Source organism: Labrus mixtus, chromosome 16 (assembly GCF_963584025.1).
Source record: "Labrus mixtus chromosome 16, fLabMix1.1, whole genome shotgun sequence".
In the NCBI taxonomy this organism is placed as follows: Eukaryota; Metazoa; Chordata; class Actinopteri; order Labriformes; family Labridae; genus Labrus; species Labrus mixtus.
Genome location: NC_083627.1, coordinates 8,324,802 through 8,345,756, shown reverse-complemented (window position 1 = coordinate 8,345,756; position 20,955 = coordinate 8,324,802). Strand labels below are relative to the sequence as shown.

The 20,955-nt window shown below is 43.7% G+C and overlaps 1 protein-coding gene across 1 annotated transcript in view; it reads right to left on the bottom strand.

Annotated features, from left to right (window-relative positions):
• nxph1 (neurexophilin 1) overlaps nucleotides 1-17,941 on the bottom strand; it is a 48,858-nt gene extending 30,917 nt beyond the window's left edge. Inside the window, exon 1 of the mRNA XM_061059944.1 lies at nucleotides 17,391-17,941. Coding sequence (XP_060915927.1) covers nucleotides 17,391-17,444 — 54 coding nt within the window. The 5' untranslated portion in view covers nucleotides 17,445-17,941. The remainder of the gene's footprint in view (nucleotides 1-17,390) is intronic.
• Nucleotides 17,942-20,955: the final 3,014 nt, after the last annotated feature.

Genomic DNA, 20,955 nt, shown 5'->3' with positions numbered 1-20,955 from the left:
GACTCTGAATTGCCCGTAGGTGTGATTGTGAGTGTGGCTGGTTGTCTGTCTGTATATATCAGCTCTGTGATTGGCTGGTGAACATACCAGGGTGTAACCCCGCCTCTCGCCCCAATGACAGCTGGGATCAGCTTCAGCCCCCTGTGACCCCGAACAGGAAAAGTGGTATAGATAATGGATGGATGCTTTGAAGCAACTTTTTAACAGATGAATAAAACGTTTTTAATTTTCCCAACTAATGTAGTCTGTAAAAAAGAATAAAATTATGGCAAACTTAGCTTTTGCCTGAACGACAGCTAGAGTATTTTAATCCAAAAGAAATCACAAATGCTTTCCATAGGGGTAAATTAGTGAATTGGATAAATGAGGATAAAAAATAAACCCCTGAAAACACAATTTTCTCCCCACCAGTGTAAAGGATAAAAAATACAAAAACAGGATTAAACCGTTTTCTCCACTTCATTCTTAAGTCACATATAGAAACAGGATTACTACGGAGCCCCTGAGGTCCCAAAAAGGTAAAAAAATAAAAAATCTTGTGCGCACAATGTGTTATTTAAATGTTTACATTAAATTAGAGTTGTAAGGAAAGAACAATCACACGATGTAACATCATAAGAGAATGAAATAACGTCAAACTTTGTCTGACAAAGGAGAAGGTAACCAGAAGAGTTTTTAAACTGATGCTTGTATACAGTATGATATGAGATCCTGAGGGAGGTTCCTCTAACAGCTGCCAGATCAGAAGCTTAATGCAGCTCCATTTCATTTAGAAAATGTTTAAACTGTCTGTAGGGAACCCGAGGGCTCCTCCTGCCTCATGCATATTCTGACTATATCAGCTCAGTGAAACATCTGAGGTCTGTGTCCAGCTCGCACAGAAGTCTCTCCTCCATCATCACAGTGGAGCTTTCTCTCCGCGTCCGGAGCAGCTAATGTTTTAAGTAATGGCTTGTGAGGTCTGACAGATCGGCCACGCTCTCCCCGAGCTGCGGGCCCCGACGCTCGGCGAGCGGGGAGCGAATCCATCAAAGCGACAGGATGAATTAGTGCCGAGACACCTCACTACCTGTTAGGAGGAACTCCCATCAGCAGTAATTGATTTGATAAATGTTCGAGCATACACAGGATGAGAGACGAGAGGTGGTTGGCGGGGGGGGGGGGGGGGGGGGGGGGGGGGGGGGCAGAGAGCCGCTCTGAATGACAGAGAGAAAGGTCCAAACTCTGTAAGATGCGTTAAAATCAGAGGCCTGATTACAACGTCTGACATCCTCTGATTCACCTCTGACAACTTTGTTAACCTTGAACTGAAATCAGACTTTTAAAGAAGCAGATTGTTCAAAAACTTTGCTGCCTCAAACGTTCACAAACATAAATCAAAGTGACATATCGTCCTTGTTTGTGGTCAAGTTCCTGTTTCTAAATTTTCTAAAGGTTTATATCTGGGCTTTTTATGCCTTCATTTAGAGATAGGACAGCGGATAGAGTCAGAAATAGGGGAGAGTGAAGGTGGGGAATGACAAGCGGGAAAGGAGCCACAGGTTTGATTCAAGCCCCCGGGCCGCCTGCATGGAGGGCTACAGTCTCCGTACATGGGCACGCCCCCCCCCAGTTAAAAATTTTAAACCTTAACTTCCTTTTGATAAAAATGGCTACAACTTCCAAAATGATTTAGCAATTTCTGCTGTAGATTTCTTCAACAAATGCTTGGGTGCAATCAACATGGGTGCACTAAAATATCTTGTTTTTGTCACTGACAGGCTCACATTGTTATTCTGAAGTGTGTGGCAACACTGCAGAAAGAGTCCCTACAGAGAGAGACCTTTTTGTTTAGAGGAGAAGATGTTTTTCTTCAAAGCCACCAGACCACACTGACAAAAACGTTAATTTTCTTTTTTTTTTTTACAAATTTTCAATTGCAAAGTTACGTCTTCAATTTTGGAAATAAAACAGTCACTTAACTCGGCTGTTATTTCCGTTTAATTTCCCAGGATGCGTCCTTTAAATAACAGTTTAATCTAAGAGAAAGAGGCTTCTGAGACAGATATTTTAATTAGCTGAGTTAGTTCGGTTTGGAAGCGACTGGTGATGAACTCCCCTGAAAGAAGAACTGCTTCATTAAATAAAATGTAAAGAGTCCGCACTGCAGTGAAAAATGTTCACTGTTTCTGAATCATGGTATAACCACTGAACGCAAAGTTTCACAGCGCCGCAGAAGAGGCAGGGCATCAGTGCATGTCAAGGGATGGAAACAACTCGAGGCAACAACTTGCATGAGAGCGAAGAAAGAAAAGACTCGCTCCACTTCTTATAGTGTGGGCACAAATGTCCACAGCATTGCTCTTTTTCTTTTTCTTTTTAAGATTTATTTTTGGGCTTTTTGTGCGTTTATTGGAGAGATAGGACAGTGGATAGAGTCGGAAACCAGGAAGAGAGAGAGAGGGGAATGACATGCGGGAAAGCAGCCTCAGGCCGGACCCGAACCCGGGCGGCCGCTTGGAGGACAACAGCCTCCACACATGGGGAGCGTGCACCAACCACTTGCGCCACCAGCGCCCCGACAGCTTTGCTCTATGTTGTTGTTTTACATAAGCTGAGGAGGAGTTTAGCTTTTGAAATTCCTTACATTACATATACCTTTTTGGACACTTCAGTTTGTGTTTCTGGAGGTGTAGTTGCATGGCAGGAGTTTCTGACTTCAGCCACTAAATGAGCTGGGTAAATGGACTTCAGCTTGTGTGTTTCTATTCTAGTCTTCTGACTACTCAAAGCGCTTTCACACCGCTCCACATTCACACACTGATGGTAGAGGCTGCTATAGTTTGAGACTATCCCATTCATACGCCACTGACGAAGCAGCAGGAGCAACTTGGGGTTAAGTGTCTTCCCCAAAGGACACATCGGACATGTTGCTGCAGGAGCTGGGGATCGAACCCCCGACTTTCCAGTTCAGAGGTAACCGACTCTACCAACTGAGCCACAGCAAACAGTACTACTAAAGTATATCATGTGCACCATTTTACACACAAGACCAGAGGTATATGCTGTCTAACCGAGCGCACACATCAGGCTGCATCATGGGCGTAATTGTGGATCTACTTTGACTATGAGTAACGCGTGTTCCTGGAGGATACCTCTAGAGGGCACACCCGAGAGCTCAGGCCTTATACAGCTACCTGATGTGTGGGATACAAACAACAGACATGGCAACATGAGGAAATGAATACTAAGGGAATTCTGAGATCAGCTCTAACTAAGTGCTGTCAGATGGTGTTCTCTTAGGAAGGTTTTCTAGTCACCACCGCTTTGGTTTAGGTTTGTGAGCCCTCAGGGGCCCCCTGCTGGTCCGGGGCCCCAAGCAGTTGCCTTCCTTGCCCGTTGACAAGCGGCGCCTCCGTCTCGGGAGTAGAGCATGTGTCCCATGTACAGAGGCTACAGTCCTTATCACGCCAGTCGCAGGTTTTTACAGGCTTACAGCTGCTACAGATGACAGATTCTCTTTGTTCCTTTTTCAGAGAACATGAGTTATTAATTTCGGTCAGGACCTAAAGACAATTTCAACCAACATTTTAAAAAGTGTATCTGTAGAAAATGACCACCCCTGCCTTTAACTGATAGAATTTTACATCCAGTAAAACAGAAATGTCACATTCAGACATTAACCTGTTCTCACATTTCACATCTGTCTATACTCAGATTTCCTGGAGTTTTATGGCCATGGCATTGTAGAAGACAGAGAGAGAGATCCATTATTTCAGGTGTTAATCACGGCTCTATAGAGCACGTCTGAATTTTAACAGAGAGCTGAGAGCAAACAGAGGGATGTATGTGAGTATGTTTACACTGTATATTTGAACAACACACACTGCATGGAATCCATTTTCTCTTCCCGAGGTTGGAAAACATGAATTGATGGTATTGGAATGATAAGAGGGAAATAAATCTAGAAAATGGCAAACAATAAGGAGGTAGAACATCTGATTCCCAGGAAGGGGAAGGCAGCGTTTGAAGTCCCGGGGTCAGCGCGATAAGAAGAGTTATTCATGTGAGTCTGAGGAGCGCGAGTGTGGAGAATAGAAAGTCAGAGAGAGCGCGATAAGCAGACAAGGAGACAGAGAGGAGCCGTAAATGAGAAAGAGAGATAAGAGGAGGAATAGGAGGCCGCCTCCCTCCTCCTCCTCCTCCTCGTTCTCCTTGTATTTTCGCCGTGGCAACGCCTTTCTAAAAGGATGTCTCTCGTCCTGTTGATTGACAGCTGTCACACGCACGCACACACTCCTCCCGGCGGTGTCCCCGGCCCTGGAAACCATCCACAGGCCCAAAAAATGAAATAGTAATTCTGGAAATCAATACAAGCTCAGTCTCCGGGGCCGCCGCAAGTAATGAGGGCTTGTCATTCGCTGCATTGGGGAGCTGATAAGGGCTGTGATTGGTCTATTCCATCACTGCTGCAGATAGAGCAAGGACACAGTGTAATGTATTGATTAGAGAAAAAGGGATAAGCTACATTTAAGTGCACTGGTAGGGAAATTAATTTTGTTATCGTCAAACACTTCACATTTTTTTCATAGCGCCTGAAGCCCGAGTGAATTCTGACAAACTAAACTCATAACAGAAATGTATAAAAACACACCTACAGCAGACCATTTAACCCAGCAGTGTGCAGCTGACGGACACTTTATCACTCACGTTTTCAATATTTATGAGGCGCAAAATGACTCGTTTTGACTCTTTAACCTCTTTACGTTCTGCACGCCCGTGGTACTTAACGCTCCTGGAAACCACTTCAGACCATCAGGAGAATAATGCTGCGATGTAACCTCGTAACTCAAGTTCTTTTGGGGGCACGGGGGAGCCATTTTGTGCCTTTATTTAAGAGACACGGGACAGTGAACAGTCAGAATCTGGGGAATGACACACTCTGTCAGTGTTAGCCAATCACATCGCTGCTGTCTTATTTAAAGATTTCACATTAAGACTCCTCCTCCACAGCCTCAGTCAACCCATTGGTGTTGCTATGACAACGCCTCCATTACACTAAACTAAACTAGTATAAAATATACTTTTAGTGTATCAAAGTTTAAAGTTCTGGTATTGTGACACCTTTAAACTCGTAACTTTGTGTTACACCCAAGAGGCAACTTCCGGTCTTGAAGAATGAAGCCAATGCGGAAGTGCAAACTCCTGCAGTTCGTCGAGTGTCAACTAGAGGCTGGCTCCATGAACAACGGGAGTCACATTAACACGACTGCCAAAAAAAGCTTTAATGTTATGTTTACAGCCTAATACAAAAAATGAATTAGGTCTGATTAGTTATTGTCATCACTGGCACACACTGTACGGGGGGCGATTTCTTTAAAACAGCTCCGTTTTGATTTTATGAACGATACGTGTTTTCCATAGTTAGTTACATTTAACGGTTCGTCAAGGCGCTTAAAACCCGCCTCAGCTCCAGCTCTCAGTCTGTCGTTAGGTTGACTGAAAGTCAGACTGAGACAGGATTTCCAGCATGGCGGCTGCTGCTGATGAGCCTCCGGAGCCCCCTGCAGGAACAGATGGCTGACGTCCATTAAATTAAACACTAATAATAAATTAAACGGTGTATTATTTGCATCTATTTAGACGCATTTCTGGCATCTAAAAGGATTTGACATTTTTTTAAATTGACAAAATCCAACAAAAACTAGAGCCCCGCCCTTATTGGGGCCCTGGTAAGTCAGCGCCCCCCCCTCCCTCCCACTACGACTCCCCTGGGTTTAGCCCCTAGCTCCCCTACTTCATTCAAATCTGTCTAGATGTTATTCTCGAGAGGGTTAAAGCTGATGTGCACGTCAACTTTTTCTTCCTTCCTGCGATGTTTATCCGTCTTAAACCAGACTTACATGTTTATCACAAGAAATCAAGTCAAATCCCTGCTGTGTGATTTGTATTAAAACTCACAATTGTCTGCATTAATCCCCAGCTTCCCTGCTCAGATTGTCAGTTATGAACGTTTTATTTGTGTCCCAGACGCTCTTCTTCTACCTTTTCCTTTCCGTCTCCGAGCAGCGAGGACGACAGAAACGCAACACAGAGGTTGTCAGTCTGCTGTTAAACCTAACTGACTTTATCATTTGTTCCTCCTTCTCAAGAAAAAATACCAAACACACAACAAAAAAAAAATACAAACAACCGTGCAGACGATTTTGCGTCTTCGTCTCCTCGGCTGTGTTACACGCCGGCTTGTTTGCTCAGACTGACAGCAGCAGCACAAACGGCCCGGCCTGACAGACATGTGGGTGTAGACGACAAATTGTTGTACTGTACTCTGTGAAGCCGGCTGAGTGTAAGAGTAACTCATGCTCACCTCCCTCCCTTCTCCTCCTCCTGTTCTGTTCCACATCACACACATCTCTCTCTCTCTTTCCCTCTCTCTCCCCCTCCCTCTCTCTCTTTCTCACTCTCTCTCTCTTTCCCTCTCTCTCCCCCTCCCTCTCTCTCTTTCTCACTCTCTCTCTCTTTCCCTCTCTCTCCCCCTCCCTCTCTCTCTCTCTCTCTCTCTCTCCCCCTCCCTCTCTCTCTCTCTCTCTCTCTCCCCCTCCCTCTCTCTCTTTCTCACTCTCTCTCTCTCCCTCCCTCTCCCTCCCTCTCTCTCCCTCTCCCTCTCTCTCTCTCTCTTTCTAGCTGTGCACTATAAAGTCACAGAGTGAAGTGCAGGTGTTTTGCAGAAAGTCGCTGCTTTGAAGATTTATTGTCAGGAATTGCACAGTTCTCTGATGTAAAGATTTGGGAAGGAGAGCAGATATAGAACTCGGATAACTGCACACTTCAGAGTAACCACAATGCAAAAGGAATCTGTTTAAAAAAAAGCAGTCCAACGTGAGGGAATCTCAAGGACCGTCTCTGAGTAAATGGGGGGGATGTTGGACTTGATATGTTGTAGGAAATGACGGTGTGAAATACTTCCAGTTTGCAGTATTTGAAAGAATGTTTATTGTTTAGTGGTCTGCTGTGGAGAGTTTTTCTCCTGGACTCTGCAGCTCTCCGAAAACAACCTCCACAAATCAAATGATAAGTTTTAGGGCCTGCGTCCACAGACGGAGCTTTTTGGGCTGGCAGCGACCATTATCAATACAAAACCGATGCAGTTCAGCGTTTTTAAAACACCCTCACCGTCAGCTGTTTTTTTATCTTGTGTTTCTGAACTCAAGGCACTCTCAGTTGAGAACAGCGGCAGGCTCGTCAATGTCACTTCTCCTCTACTGACCAATCAGAATCATGAAGGAGCGAGACTTCAATGGCAAAGGAGATCTGACAGTATATGCATGTGTGTTCAACTGTTGGACTGTGGCTTAACAGATACATCAGAGAGGGTCTATTTCTACGCTAGTAAAGAAAGGTTATTAATGTTCCAGACGTATAACGGTAACTTGAAGATCCACAAGGAAAGAGGGGGCCTTTTTGTCTTTATTAGCTGGGACAGCTGAAGAGAGACAGGAAATGTGGGAGGAGAGAGCGGGGGATGACATGCAGCAAAGGGATTTGAACCCATGGCACCTGCGATGAGGACTATAGTGCAACATAACGGCTAGGCTATCAGGCACCCCCAGAAGAGACAACTTTTTGGTGTAAGACGGATTGATTGATTTATTTGTATTCAAACCGAGACATAACTTCCGTTACTTTTTGCACCCAGTAAAGCTGCTAAACATGAGACAACGATGACACAGATAACGATACAGCCTAACGTTACACGTCTCAAACGGTTCTGAATAATATCTGCAGGGATGTTCACTCTGCTTCATGCTCGGTCACTATCTCTCTTTTTCTCCACTTGGCTTCATCCGTCACCATCCTCTTCCTCCTAGCCTCGGCTGTTGTATCAAACCGTAAAGAGACGGGCTAACTTCTTTTTGAAACTGAGGGCTGCTGTGTGAACTAGTAATGTAAGGTCGTACGCACTTCTAGCGAGCTGACCTCAGCCCGCTGCCACAGTTACATACTGCTGTAATGAGGCTACTGAGCTGCGCTGTGGACATGAGAGATCGACCTTTGAGACAACTAGTTGTTGGTTGTCCTGTTAGCTGACAACTAGTTAGCTAACCAGATGGATGGCTACAATTACAAAAGGCATAGGGGGTGACTTTTCTCTCACGCATAGCGCAGATTGTACGTGGTGGTTGGCCGTCGACTGTCGTCTTTGCGCTATGTTCAAGTGCAACTTTTTGGCCAAGACAAAGGGCGACGTGAGGCGACGCCACAGACGGCCTTCGTCGCCACTAATTCTTTGCCGTCTGCTTGGTGTGTCAGGGCCTGAAGAGGCTTGGGGGGCGGCAGTAGCTCAGTCTGTAAGGACCTGGGTTGGGAACCGGAGGGTTGCCGGCTCAAGTCCCGGTGCGGACCAGGTATTGAAGTTGGTCTGGTAGCTGGAGAGGTGCCAGATCACCTCCTGAGCACTGCCGAGGTGCCCCCGAGCAAGGCACCAAACGCCCTCCCCACCATCAGCTCAGGAGCGCCCGCTGTGGGCCGCTCCGTCACTCTGACATATCTCCCTTAGTGCATGTCCATAGGATCCTGTTTGTGTGCATGTGTGTGTATACTTCAGCCTATGTGTGTGTTGCATGACTACAGAGTGTAAAAACTGAAATCAATAAAAGTAAATCTTAATCTTCATCTTAATCTTCATGGGAACACAGTATAAAAACAGCACAGAAATGTTCTGGGATTTCATCAATTCTAGGATGGAAAACCTAAAACCTGACTTCAAAAACACTCAAACGTAATGTCTGCACAGAGAGGCTGAACTGTTCGTATTGCAGGTTTTATGATGTTGAATATAATCCCTCCAAAGATCCCCCTGCAGCAGAAAGAGTCCAATACTATCAGCCAATATCTGGCTCTAAAGCCGACTTTGAAGGGCTCACATGAGTGTTCATCAGTCATTGATTTTGTTCCAAGTCATCCATACATGTCTGTGGAGCGGGGCGACAGCGAGCGCATGGCCGCTCACTGTAACCTCACAGGATGGAAAGATCTGAAGGAGGAGATAACGGACATGGCTGGTAATTCCCATCAGCGGGCGCCGTGACCGTCCGACTGTGCAGCAGACGTGAGCTCCGATGGCAGATCCATCACTGCCGATGCACACACACCTCCTCTTCCTCCTCCTCCTCCTCCTCCTCCTCTCCATTTCCACTGTTTCCTCCTCCTCCACGTCCTCCTCCTCCTCCTCCTGTGAGCGAGGAGTACAGCCTGCTCTGTTTCACTGGTCAGTCAAGCCCATCATCAGGTTAGAGAGCGAGGCCATCCATCACTATACAGCTACAGTCCAAACCCCTGTATGTATCCAGTCAGAACCTGACTGTGTTATAGTGTGTTCAGATCTTTTCAACACGAGACGCTGAGGCCTGAGACAATACAACTTACAGCACTAACACCCTAAATGTATCATGAATGTATTACTCAAAACCTCAAGTAGTTTCCTGAATTCAATCTTTTTTAAAACAGCTGTCGGCAGACATCTGCACATCTGTGTAATGTGGCATCGACCAATGTCTGTAGCCGGTGTTTCTTAGTTTTGTTGTAACAAATTAAGGCCGGCAAACACCTGACTGTGGAGCAGGTTTTATGGAGCAGAATGAGCTTTTTTTTGGGCCAGGTATGCTTCCACACACCAGGGATCTGACTTCGGTGAGCTGTGCTCTCTATGTATCAGTGGAGGGGACCAAATGACAGTCAGGCAGACTCATTAGATTGAACCTCATGTGGACTGTTTGGATCATTCAAACATCTTTACAAAGAAAAAAAAATATATATATTTTTTTGACCATGTAAGGAAAAAAGAGAACATAAGACACAATACAAGCGTGTTTCCTTTTGAAGGTTAAAACTAAGTTCTAGCATTTATTTGACCACTGGGGGAAAAACAATCATCAACAGGCCGAACGATTCATGTGAGGAGAAACCTTCAGAAAATTCTGAAAAGATGCAAATTCAATGAGATGAAAGAACGTGCTGCACAAAGAATGGACAAGTGCATTAACAGCAAACACTGTTGAAATGCATAAATGATGCAAAGACAGAAACACTGAGAGCCCCTAGAGGCCTGAACAGCTTCTGTTAGAAGACTGGATTTGCAGATTTGGATTTTTTTACTTTGCATCATGTCTTTGCAGCCAGTTGCTGTTAATGCCGTTGTTTTCTGCTTTTTGCATTATTTCTTTTTAATTTGCAGCGGGCTTCCATCAGTGCATTTATTTTAGACTTTTGTGGAGCATTTTGAATTTGTGTAATTTCTGATTTGCTGCACGTTCTTTTCTAATGACCGTTGTTGGGGCCGTTGTAGAGCTCATACTCTCGTTATAATGAATTAATAGAGGAGGATAGGTCTTAAAAGAAGACAGTGGAAATCTGTTTCAGTGCCAACAACAAAGAGACAGTAGAATCATGTCGTGTGAATGTAGATATCAGTGTGAGTGTTGGAGAGGTCTGCTCGAGCACACACACACACACACACACACACACACACACACACACACACACACTCAAACCTGCAGATGTAAAGCAGGTTGGACGAGGTTATCTAATCGCTTCCTGCCTTCAGAGACACTTCTCTCCCCAGACCGCTTCAAAGTGCTGCTATCAAGGTACCGCACGCTTTGCCATAAACCGATTGCTCTATATCGAGAGGGGAGGTAGGGTGCTTGCAGGGAGGGAGGGGGTGGGTGGGTGGGGGGTGGGTGGGGTGGGTGACGCTCTCCTTAGGATCAAACCCGGGTCGCGAGCCGGGCGAGATTCTCAGAGAACAACGCCCTTCAACCATCAGCTTCAGCTCTGACCTCTGAACGGTGGACGCGATTGAAAATCTGGAGCAGTGCGTGCAGGAGAGAATAGAGGCTGGGGTCATTAATCACAGATGCCGACCAACACCACACACACACACACACACACACACACACACACACACACACACACACACACATTGAAACACACACACAGACAACATTCTAGCTGCAGAGTCTGACTCTGTGGTTTCTCCGGGAATATTTCAGCCACATTCTTTCCCGAATTTAACACCATCAAAGCCGCAAATCCGAGGCAGATTCCCCTCATTGGCCCCCCTCTGCCTCCGACCGCTCGTCTCTGCAATGATGCATGCAGAGAAGAAAAATAACCAGACACCACAGACACCACAGTAGGTGCTATTATCATTGACTTTATGGCCGCACATCAAGGTCAAGTGTTGTTTTGTGTGTTTGTGGGAGCGATCAGGCGTCCCCCCCCCCCCGGAGAGTGCAAGCTCAGATCAGCCACCCCGAGACTCCCCGGGAGGATCACTGAGGTCACAGTTCACGTAGCGCAATATAACACACAACAACAACACCGAGTCACCTTCATGTGTCGAATTTAAAGTTGTGAACCATCAATCTGTCTGAGCAGCAGTCTGAGGAGAGGTCAAAGGTCAGCTCAACACAACAGTCCTCAATTTCAATTAGACTTCTGACGTGATTCCATATTTTTAGAAAAAATTGGCTGAATTTACTCGTTTATTTAATTCGGTCTATAAAAGTCAGGTTTAAACATTTACCTACTTTATGTTTTTTTTTTTTGTGGAAAATAACCAAACAGGTAAAAATACTAATAATAATAATAATAATATAATGATAATAATAACTAATAATAAGAGGCTGTAACAGATCATTCAGGCTAAAAAAAGATTATTTGTCAATGAATAGAAAATTCTGGTGTTTTAATTCTTCTTTTTAGGGACATAAAGACAAAAATCCCACCATTTGTCCTGCATGCTACAGCTCCTTAAATGTTAGACCACGCTGCATTTACTTTATTGAATGATTGTACATTCATATTTTCACATTTTTATGTTGTGTTTAGGACAAATGATTCATCTTTAAGACGTCATACTCGGCTCTGCAGGCTCTTCAGTTTTTACTGACTGAATTACAAACTCATCTTTATTGTCTTTTTTTGCCATACGTACTGCCAGTGGTGTAGTGCAGGACTACGGAGTATACCCACTTCTAAATCTCTGATTCACACCATTGTTTGATGGACAACAGTCAGTAGTATGCTGCAATTCTTTTCCCAGGATGGTGAAGGGATGACTCTCCCTTGTCCCTTCTCTGTCTCTGATTAGTTATTAGCAAACTGCAATAGTATAAAACATTATAAAAGATAGCAAATAAAAATATAAATACAGGTAAACAAAAATATTAAGATAATGTGCATTTAAAACAAAGGCAACAACAACAAATGTGCATGGACTTGAACTATGTATTAATATATATAAGGCACTAACGAGTGAAAAGATGGCGCTCCAGTATTTAAAGTGTCTTAAAGTGACAGATGTAGATGCTTGTGGTTGCTGATGAGGGCGGGACACTTAAAGATTCAAGTGCAAAGAATCCGGTGCTACGAATGCACAAGTTAAAGAGAGTCAACATGAAGCATGAGTTAGAGGCCTTAATAAGATTTCCCCAGATATTAGAGCCTGAATTTTACTGGATAACAATATTGAATGTGATGCTTACACTGTACAAACTGTTATTCATGGAAACTTATAATTCATGGTCTGTTTAACTAGATGTTACTGTTGAGGTGACTTTATATTTCAGATTTTCATCATCTCAGCTGATGTGGAGCCACTTCAATATATGACTCAAGTTAAATTAAGAGTCAAAGGGAGAATGCCTTATAATGAAGTTGGCTCAAATATAAACAGATATATAGAAGTGTTGAAGGACGCCACACAGAGACTGAGTGGGCCGGTTATTGCGACTCGTTGGTTTCAAAATAAAACCAAAGTCTGGAAGAGTTGTGACGATTTATTGCACACATTGATGACGATGACAGTGAACAGAAAATATTCGAACCCACGCCACCTCTTTGGCTGCCTCCCGCCACACAACTAATCAGGTCAAACTACGCCCAAGTGCAAACAACCAGGACTGATATCAAACCCACAGAAGTAGTGAAACATGACAAATAATCAACAGAGGTAAAAAAAAAAAAACAACAACAAAAAAACAAACACATTATGGCTCCTACAATAGATTTGTGTTTAAAATGATACTCTCGCCAATGTGGCTACATAGAACAGGTGGGAAGCCACGTAATTTTTCAACTCTCTATAGTGACTCCTACTGGTCATCAGGGGAAGTGCATGGACCAATTACAGTACTACCTCCAAGAGAAACTTCCTCTCGGTCAATCCTCTCAGAACTTGAATATGGACATTTTGTGGCATTAAAAGGAGGGATATTTATATTTGCATTAATCCTTGATTATAAATGGCCACACATAGCTAAAGGTGAACTGCAACATCTTGTGGAATACTCTCAAAGACTCTTAGCCTATTTAATACCTGGAATCAATGTAATGACTTGAAGAAGCACCTGAATGACTCCAAACACTCCAATGAACTCATGACCTCTGAAACAAGACAAACCTCTCTGTGCACCATTTGAACCTCCTTATTATTTAGTCAATCCCAGCTCAGGCCTCCAAACAACCCTGGCTCTGAATTTTGAGAACCCAAAGAGACATATGAAGTAATTTTCTGCAGCCTTGGATCCCTTGTGGAGAGGCAGCGAGTCACAGAGCGAGACCTTCCGGCTGTATCAGAGCAGGTAACTGGGCTGTGCTGAGACCGGGGGGAGACGGCGGTGCAGCGAGGGAATTGCAGCGTTGTTCTCCGAGTCTGAACTCTCAGCCCTTTTTTTGCCCAGCCTGTTTCCAGCAGCCGGGGCTTGAAAAGCTCCAAAGTGACGCCTCCATGCTGCTTTAAAAGCTAAGTAGCACAAAGGTTGAACAAGGAGCCGAGAGAAATGTTCACTTAGTCGACATCTGCACTGAAAAAAAAACACATAACACTCCACTCTCTGCATGGCTCCTACTTGATTGTCACACAATGCACCGAGTCCGAGTGCCTGCAGTCGCCTGTATCTGTGTGTGTGTGTGTGTGTGTTCATTCGCACAGCATGTGGGCATTTGAGCAATTCCTTTGCTATATAATTTAATTAATACTGGCCCGCTCCTGATTTCAGCTTCAAACAGCTCAATGAAAACACATTTTATTTGTATTATTCTGCTTTAATTCAGAGGCCTCTCCACTGAAGAGGGGGTGTTGTTAGACGGGGGCAGAGGTAGGTGGAAGGGGAGGGTGGGGGTGGGGGTTTCACACTGTGTGAGCTGTGCTGTAGTGATCTCAGTGGGACTTTCTTTCCTCCCCAGCGTGCACACTGCTTGACTCTGCAGGAACCATTTGCAGCGTTTGATAATAACACCTTAATGTGACTGCTACGACTGCTGCCAGTGGGACCACCGCGTCTGTTACTCCCAGGGGAGAGAGAGAGGAGGAGAGGAGAGGAGGGAGGGAGGGAGGGAGGGAGGGAGCCAGAAACCACAGAGACCTCAACGTCTGACTTGAAGTCACAATGCTGCGCCGAGGCCCAGCCAAACCACGTCTGCCAGGTTTCTAAAAACACACTGCCAACAGAGTCAACATGGCTCAAATCCTTAAATCCTTCCTGCAGTCTGAGCTCCTCTCTGTGAGTATAGGAGGAGGCCAAGCTGCTGCAATAAAAAAAATCTGAAGCGTCACCGTAGCACCAAAATATAACACATGCAACATAACGAATATCAGAGCAAATTAGAGGAGACGTACAAAAGTAGCAAATAACTGACTGTAGTTTGTGTAAAAGATCTTAACACCAAACCTGGACAGGGGGACTAAAACATGCAATGGATGATTATTTAAAAAATAAACAGTTATAATATGAATGAAAATCAGTTGATTTATTTTTAAAAGGCCAAATAAAAAACAGCTGTTTCAAATTCCAGCATTAAAATAAAATCAGTCCCTATGTGCATCTGTACTGAAAGGTGGCACAACAAAGCCCGTTTCTGATTAATATAGAGACAAATATCTGAGGATCTTAATGTATTTTTTAAGAGGGAAATGGTGAAATACAACAGAGGATATGATATTTAAATTGTATGTAATTTAAAACTGAGATTTTCTTCGTTGTACAGCTCTCTGAAGTATAAAACAACACAACACCTTCCATCTTACACTCCTGTAAAGAGCTCTGAATTCAATATGAAGAAGCTTTATTAACATGAAATTATGATAATCCCACGTGGAGTTGTGCACTCGAGGAGTTAAAGGATACGTGTTAATTAAATATTGGAGCCATAGGTGCTGCATGGTGTGGCCGCTCGGTGTGTTATACGGAGCGCTCTGCTGCCTACCTGCGCTCTGCTGCTGTTATCGGGGTCAAGGCGCGGCTCGCAGACAAGAGGCTTAAGCGGAGACAAGAGCCTTTAACACGGAATAAAACCATCAAAGTTCAGCTCTAATCCCCGCCGCCGTGGATAAGGCTCCCTGTTAACGGGCTGCACAATAAGCTCCGTTTACTCTGGGCGGGATGGCTGCTTTGTGGGAGCCTTTTTTCTTCGACTTTTTTTTTTTTTTCCTGCAGAACAATTCAACTCAGACAACACAGAGGACAGGATTTATAAAAGAAGCAGGGAGGATTTTCACTCCCAGTGTCCTGCCTGCTTGTTGTAAAAAAAAAACCTAAAAAATAAAACACCCTTTTCCTCGACAGGGAGACATTTAATTTAATTTGATGTTTGATGTCTGTGAATTACATCAAGCTTCAGACATTAATTCGTTAGGAGAATTATCCAAGAGTGGGCAAAATCTGGAGTGACAGCAAGTGGTGTCAGGAAGAGGTCAAACAGAATAAAACGGACTTTAAAGATGAATTTAAAATGTGTCTTTCGGTTCAACTCATTTGTAATGACAAGGCCTGATAACCCCGTAAAGCACGTTAGTAGGTTGTTGTGTATAAAAAGAAGAAGAGGTTTACGCTATGGAAATACTTTCAGCACCTTGGATAGCTCCACATCCTCCAGCTGTGTTTGACTTTACGTGTTGGTTTTTACATAAAAGAGGTCTCACACACACACACACACACACACACACACACACACACACACACACACACACACACACACACACATTGCGGATAAAGGCTGTAATGCTTTTTAAACACATTTGTAGTAAACAGGAAAGTTATTGAAATACGTGTGTAAAAAGTGAGTATTTACGACATTTTGGCGCCATTCTTGCTGGCATACAAATGGATTTTAAACCGTAAAATGATTGAGATCAGATTTGTTTTAAATGTCTCACCTGTTGTGTTGAAATCTAACATAATAATATAAACGTACATCCTATGATATCTGTGTAAAATGTTAAATAAAGCAGGGCATTTTTAAATCTTGACGGTGTAATAGGAGAATTTCAGGATTCAATCTTCTCTGTTTTCAGGCCTGATGATCCGTCCGTTATTTGGTGTTTTAGGTAAACTGAGAATGATAATATCTGACCTTTATTCTTTCCATCTTTCTGTTCCTTTTGGAAACATTTAGAGTGCGGTAATACTGTCTTTTTTGTTGAGATAAAATGAAATAATTGGCAGTAAAAAATAATGTAGATGAAGCGTCACTGCACGCTTCTCCTTTTAAAAAAAAATACTCTCAAACTAAAACCACCTTTTAAAATGTGTATTAGAATATAATATCGTGATTTTAAAAAATGGAGCAAATTAAGTTTTTGTTGTCAATTAAAGTTTAATCTTTTTTCTATTTTCTTGATATTTTTCAAGGTAGACTTATTTTGAATATTAGCGAGAGATGAAAAACACCCAAGACATCCTTCATATGTGTTCTTCTTTACATACTGCCTGTTTATATAACTAGTCAAATGTCTCAAACTGGTCCCCTCACTGGTTTCCAGTTTAACTCGTTGGAGAGTGTGTTCTCTGCTGTCCAGGCAGCCGGACTGCAGACATGGACTTTCGGTTTGTTATGGCGCCCCCGTGAGACGATTCCACTGCATGCGCTGGTGTGTAATCGATGTTTGAGGTGCCAGCGTTCTTCACTTGTCAAATATTTCACTTGAAATAGTTTCAGAAAAGGTTCATTTACACACATCGGGTATTTTCTTTGACATTTCACCCCTGAAGTAAAGCCTGACTTTCGCAGGAAGATACAGTCGGCGCGTTTTTACGCACAGCACTGATGCGCACAGAAAAGACCAACCTCGTGCAATATTTTGTGTAAAACAATTTTAAAAAAGCGTGACAACAAAGTTTGAATTCCTGCTTAACATTATAGATATTTTCTGCAAGCACCACACGGTGAAATAGCCAAACATCTGCAGTGGAAATGCGTTTTGAAAATGCGCACGTTTGAACCCAGAGCAGTCCTTTTAATAGCGAGAAAATTAAAGCAAATTAGTGCTCTCAGACTTTCTGCCAGAGCAGCGTGAGGTGGAAAATGTAAATTTACAAGTACAAGGTGAGCAAGAGCGTCCAACTCACCAGGTAAAGTGCAGGCGTCAGGAGGAACACGGCGCACCAACACGTCACCTGCATCCTCCCGGAGCTCAAAGTTCCACTAATTTCCCTCGGCTGGTATTCGCGGCTTTGCGGACCATAAATCCACCTGGTATCCGGCTCACAACGCGGTCAAGCCCCTCAGCAGCCCAGAAAACATGAACACGACGCACCCCATGACCGCAGAACACAGCTGAGAGTTTGAGTCTGGGGGGGCAGGACGGAGGAGCCGGAGAGGATGCTGCTGCTGCTGCTGCCGCTGCTGCTGCGGGTGCAAATGGAGTAAGAGGAGGGTGGGGGCGACAAACAAGACAGCGGTTAGTTGGGAGTTAATCCAGGTAGAGGGAGCAGCGGGGTCATAGCTGAGAGCAGGTTCAGGTCCTGATTGTCGGATAGCTGGCGCGCGCAGCGGTAGGGAGCGCTCGGATGTGAAGAGAACGGCGGGGTTTTCCGCTTTATACCGACCGCGCGCTTACAACACAGGCTGTGAGACTCTCGCTGCAGGGGGGGAGGGACGAGATGGAGATGGGGATGGGGGGGGGGGGGGAGTAGAAAAGGCAGGAAAAGACGAATAAAACGAGAGGAGATTGGTCCAAGACAGCGCGAGGATGAAGAAAGCGAAGTTTTTTTTTTCCCCACTCTCTCTCTCTTTTTTTTTCTTAGAGAGACGCTCGTGAGGGAAAGCGGTTCACCTTGGCTGCTGGTTTGTGCGCTTGATGTAGATGAATGAGCTGACATTCACAACTCTGCTGCCAATAACTCCTGGCACCCCCCTTCCCCCCCCCCCCCCCCCCCCCGACTCCCTCCCTCCTGTACCCCAAACAAGCGAGCCTCAAACCTGAGCAAACACAGCACAACAGCTGCTGTTCATGGTGTCATTCCAATAGACTCAATCTCCCTGTGAGAAACCCACTTCATCTCTGCTAACAGCACTAACAGTTTAACTTCTAACAACTGCCCAAACATCTGCTCAACATCTGACACTATGTGGAGCAATTTGACACGTCAATATGGAAAATCCAGTTGCCAAAATCTCCCGATCATTATGTAGTATTTTTGTAAAAACCTGCTTTTTTAAAACAAGATAAAATATCTCCACTTTTTCCACCCCAAATTGCAGATCGTACAGGAGATATTAATAAATTTGACTGACTTTTCCAGGAGCAGAAAGAGAAGAACAGATGAGATTTTGTGGATTCAATTTGTATGGAAAAAAGTTTTAATTTTATAAGTCCTTCTTTTTTCAAACTCATTTAGTTGTTTTCCTCTGGCTTGCTTAGTGCAGACTAACCACTAAACCACATGCACCCGATCCCATTAGTACAAGTTTAGGTATAAACCGTAGACTGTAAGTATTAATGGACGAAGCCTGAGTGACGTCACCCGTCTGCTCCTGCTGGAGTCCCATCGATGGCGGTCTCCATGCTGGAAATCCTGTCTCAGCCTAACTTTCAGTCAACCTCACGACAGGCTGAGAGCTGGAGCTGAGGCGGGTTTTAAGCCTCTTGACAAACCGTTACACCGCGCCCACCTGTCAATCATCAGCTCAGCTTCACGCCTTATTGTGAATAACTCTTATCCTTCATTTTTTTAAACACCAGAGGTTGCTGCTTGGTATTTAAACACATTCACCTCCACATGCAAACAGACACATTATTGTTTTTGAGTTGTATCATCGAGGAAGTAGCTGCTTGAAGATTGTCTCCCGGTCGCCCGAAGTCTTTTTGCAAAGCATTCAAAGCATCAGCTGTAATCAGAAGAGGGTGTAGCAAAACAACGATATGGATCTGTGAATCGATTCAATCAGCGACTTTTTATGAAACAATCATCTTTTTATGCTGCAGTATTTTTATTTAAATTTTAGCAGAGTAGCGGAGCTGGTGGTGCAGTGGTTATTGGCGCACCCCATGTATGGAGGCTGGTCTTCCAAGCGGGCGGCCCGGGTTCGAATCCAGCCTGTGGCTCCTTTCCAGCATGTCATTCCCTACTCTCTTTCTCCCTGATTTCCGACTCTATCCACTGTCCTATCTCTACAATAAAGGCACAAAATGCCCAAAAATAAATCTTTTTTTTTTTTTTTTTTTTTTTTTTTAAGCAAAGTAAGATACACAAATTGGCAAATACTGACATTTCTCAAGTTGATTTGGTGTCTCATCGGGGTCAGAATGACGCTTATAAAACAAGACACATGTAGATACTGAGGAATCACGACTACCCAAACTGTGATTATTTAAAGTTCATGTGATGGATCACATGGTAAATGTCAAGACGTAAAGCTGCTGCATTTACAAACAAAACATTTAAACAAATCATAAAGGCTTCTCCTGTCTTACACAAAGAGATTATTCAAAAGTCAATATTCAAGAGCTTCATGTTTGGATTTCTGTCCACACATATGAGTCATTCACTTGATCATTGATTAAGTCTAAGTCTCTAACATTACAACAAAAGGCCATATATTCTCAAACCTCTGCTGTGTAGCCTTTAATATTGGTCATCTTTTCCAATGGAAGGCTTGATAACATCGGTCTGGTCCAAAGAGTCGTGCTCCGACTTTGTCGTAAAGCCAAAAAAGCTGAGGGTCAAGTATAAGTTTGATTTTTAAATGATCATCTCCGTTATACGTCCCCCCTTTATTCCAAACATTTGGATTATTCTGCTTTGCTTACTGCGATAAAAGAACGTCCGTCTCATTTCAATAAATTGTGTGCAGATTTCTTAAGTGGTTTTGTATTGATGTGAATCGGCCGCTGAAGCAAAACATTCATCTAAATTGTCATCTCTAAGATTTGCAAACTGATACACTGATTGATTTTCATTTAAATATCTACAGACTTGACATATTGAAGTCATTTTATTGTTTCTTTTTTAAATCTTTTCATCAGAATTGATTTCAGGCTCCAGAATATAATATAATCAAAAATCACACTGTTGATGCTTCCTAGTATTAGCTAATAATGTGTGTTTGTCCAAAGAATCGATAGAGTGTTGTGATGAATCTTGTGATTACACCCTAAATGACGATTCTTTAAAGGTCTATTATACAGAACACCCTTCTCCATGTTTCTCTAACACTAATAAGTGTCCCTAGTCCGTCTACAAACTCCCCAATGATGAGAAAAGTCCATCCTCTCCGTCTTTTTCCTGCTTCACTTTTCAGAAAATGTGTGCTCAAACCGGCCGTTTGGAGATTTTCCCTTCATGACATCACAAAGGGCAGTAGCCCCTCCCCCAGGTGGGTGATACTCCAACAGCTAGGTGTTTGTTCTGCCCTCTGAGTCTGCCTTCTCACCGTAAACAATAGGACATGGAGCGAGAAAGACTGAGCCACCCAAGCCCTTCCAGAGAGGGGGCGTGGTCAGACACAGCTCATTTACATATTTAAAGCTACAGACACATAAACAGCCTGTTCTGAGCAGGGCTGAAATAGAGGGGTTTATAGGCATGATCAAATACAGGATCAGAGTGGATTTAGAACAAGAAACTTCACACACATTTTTTTGGGAGCTCTGAGACTTATTTAAACTGGTTGAAGAGGAGGAGAATATGT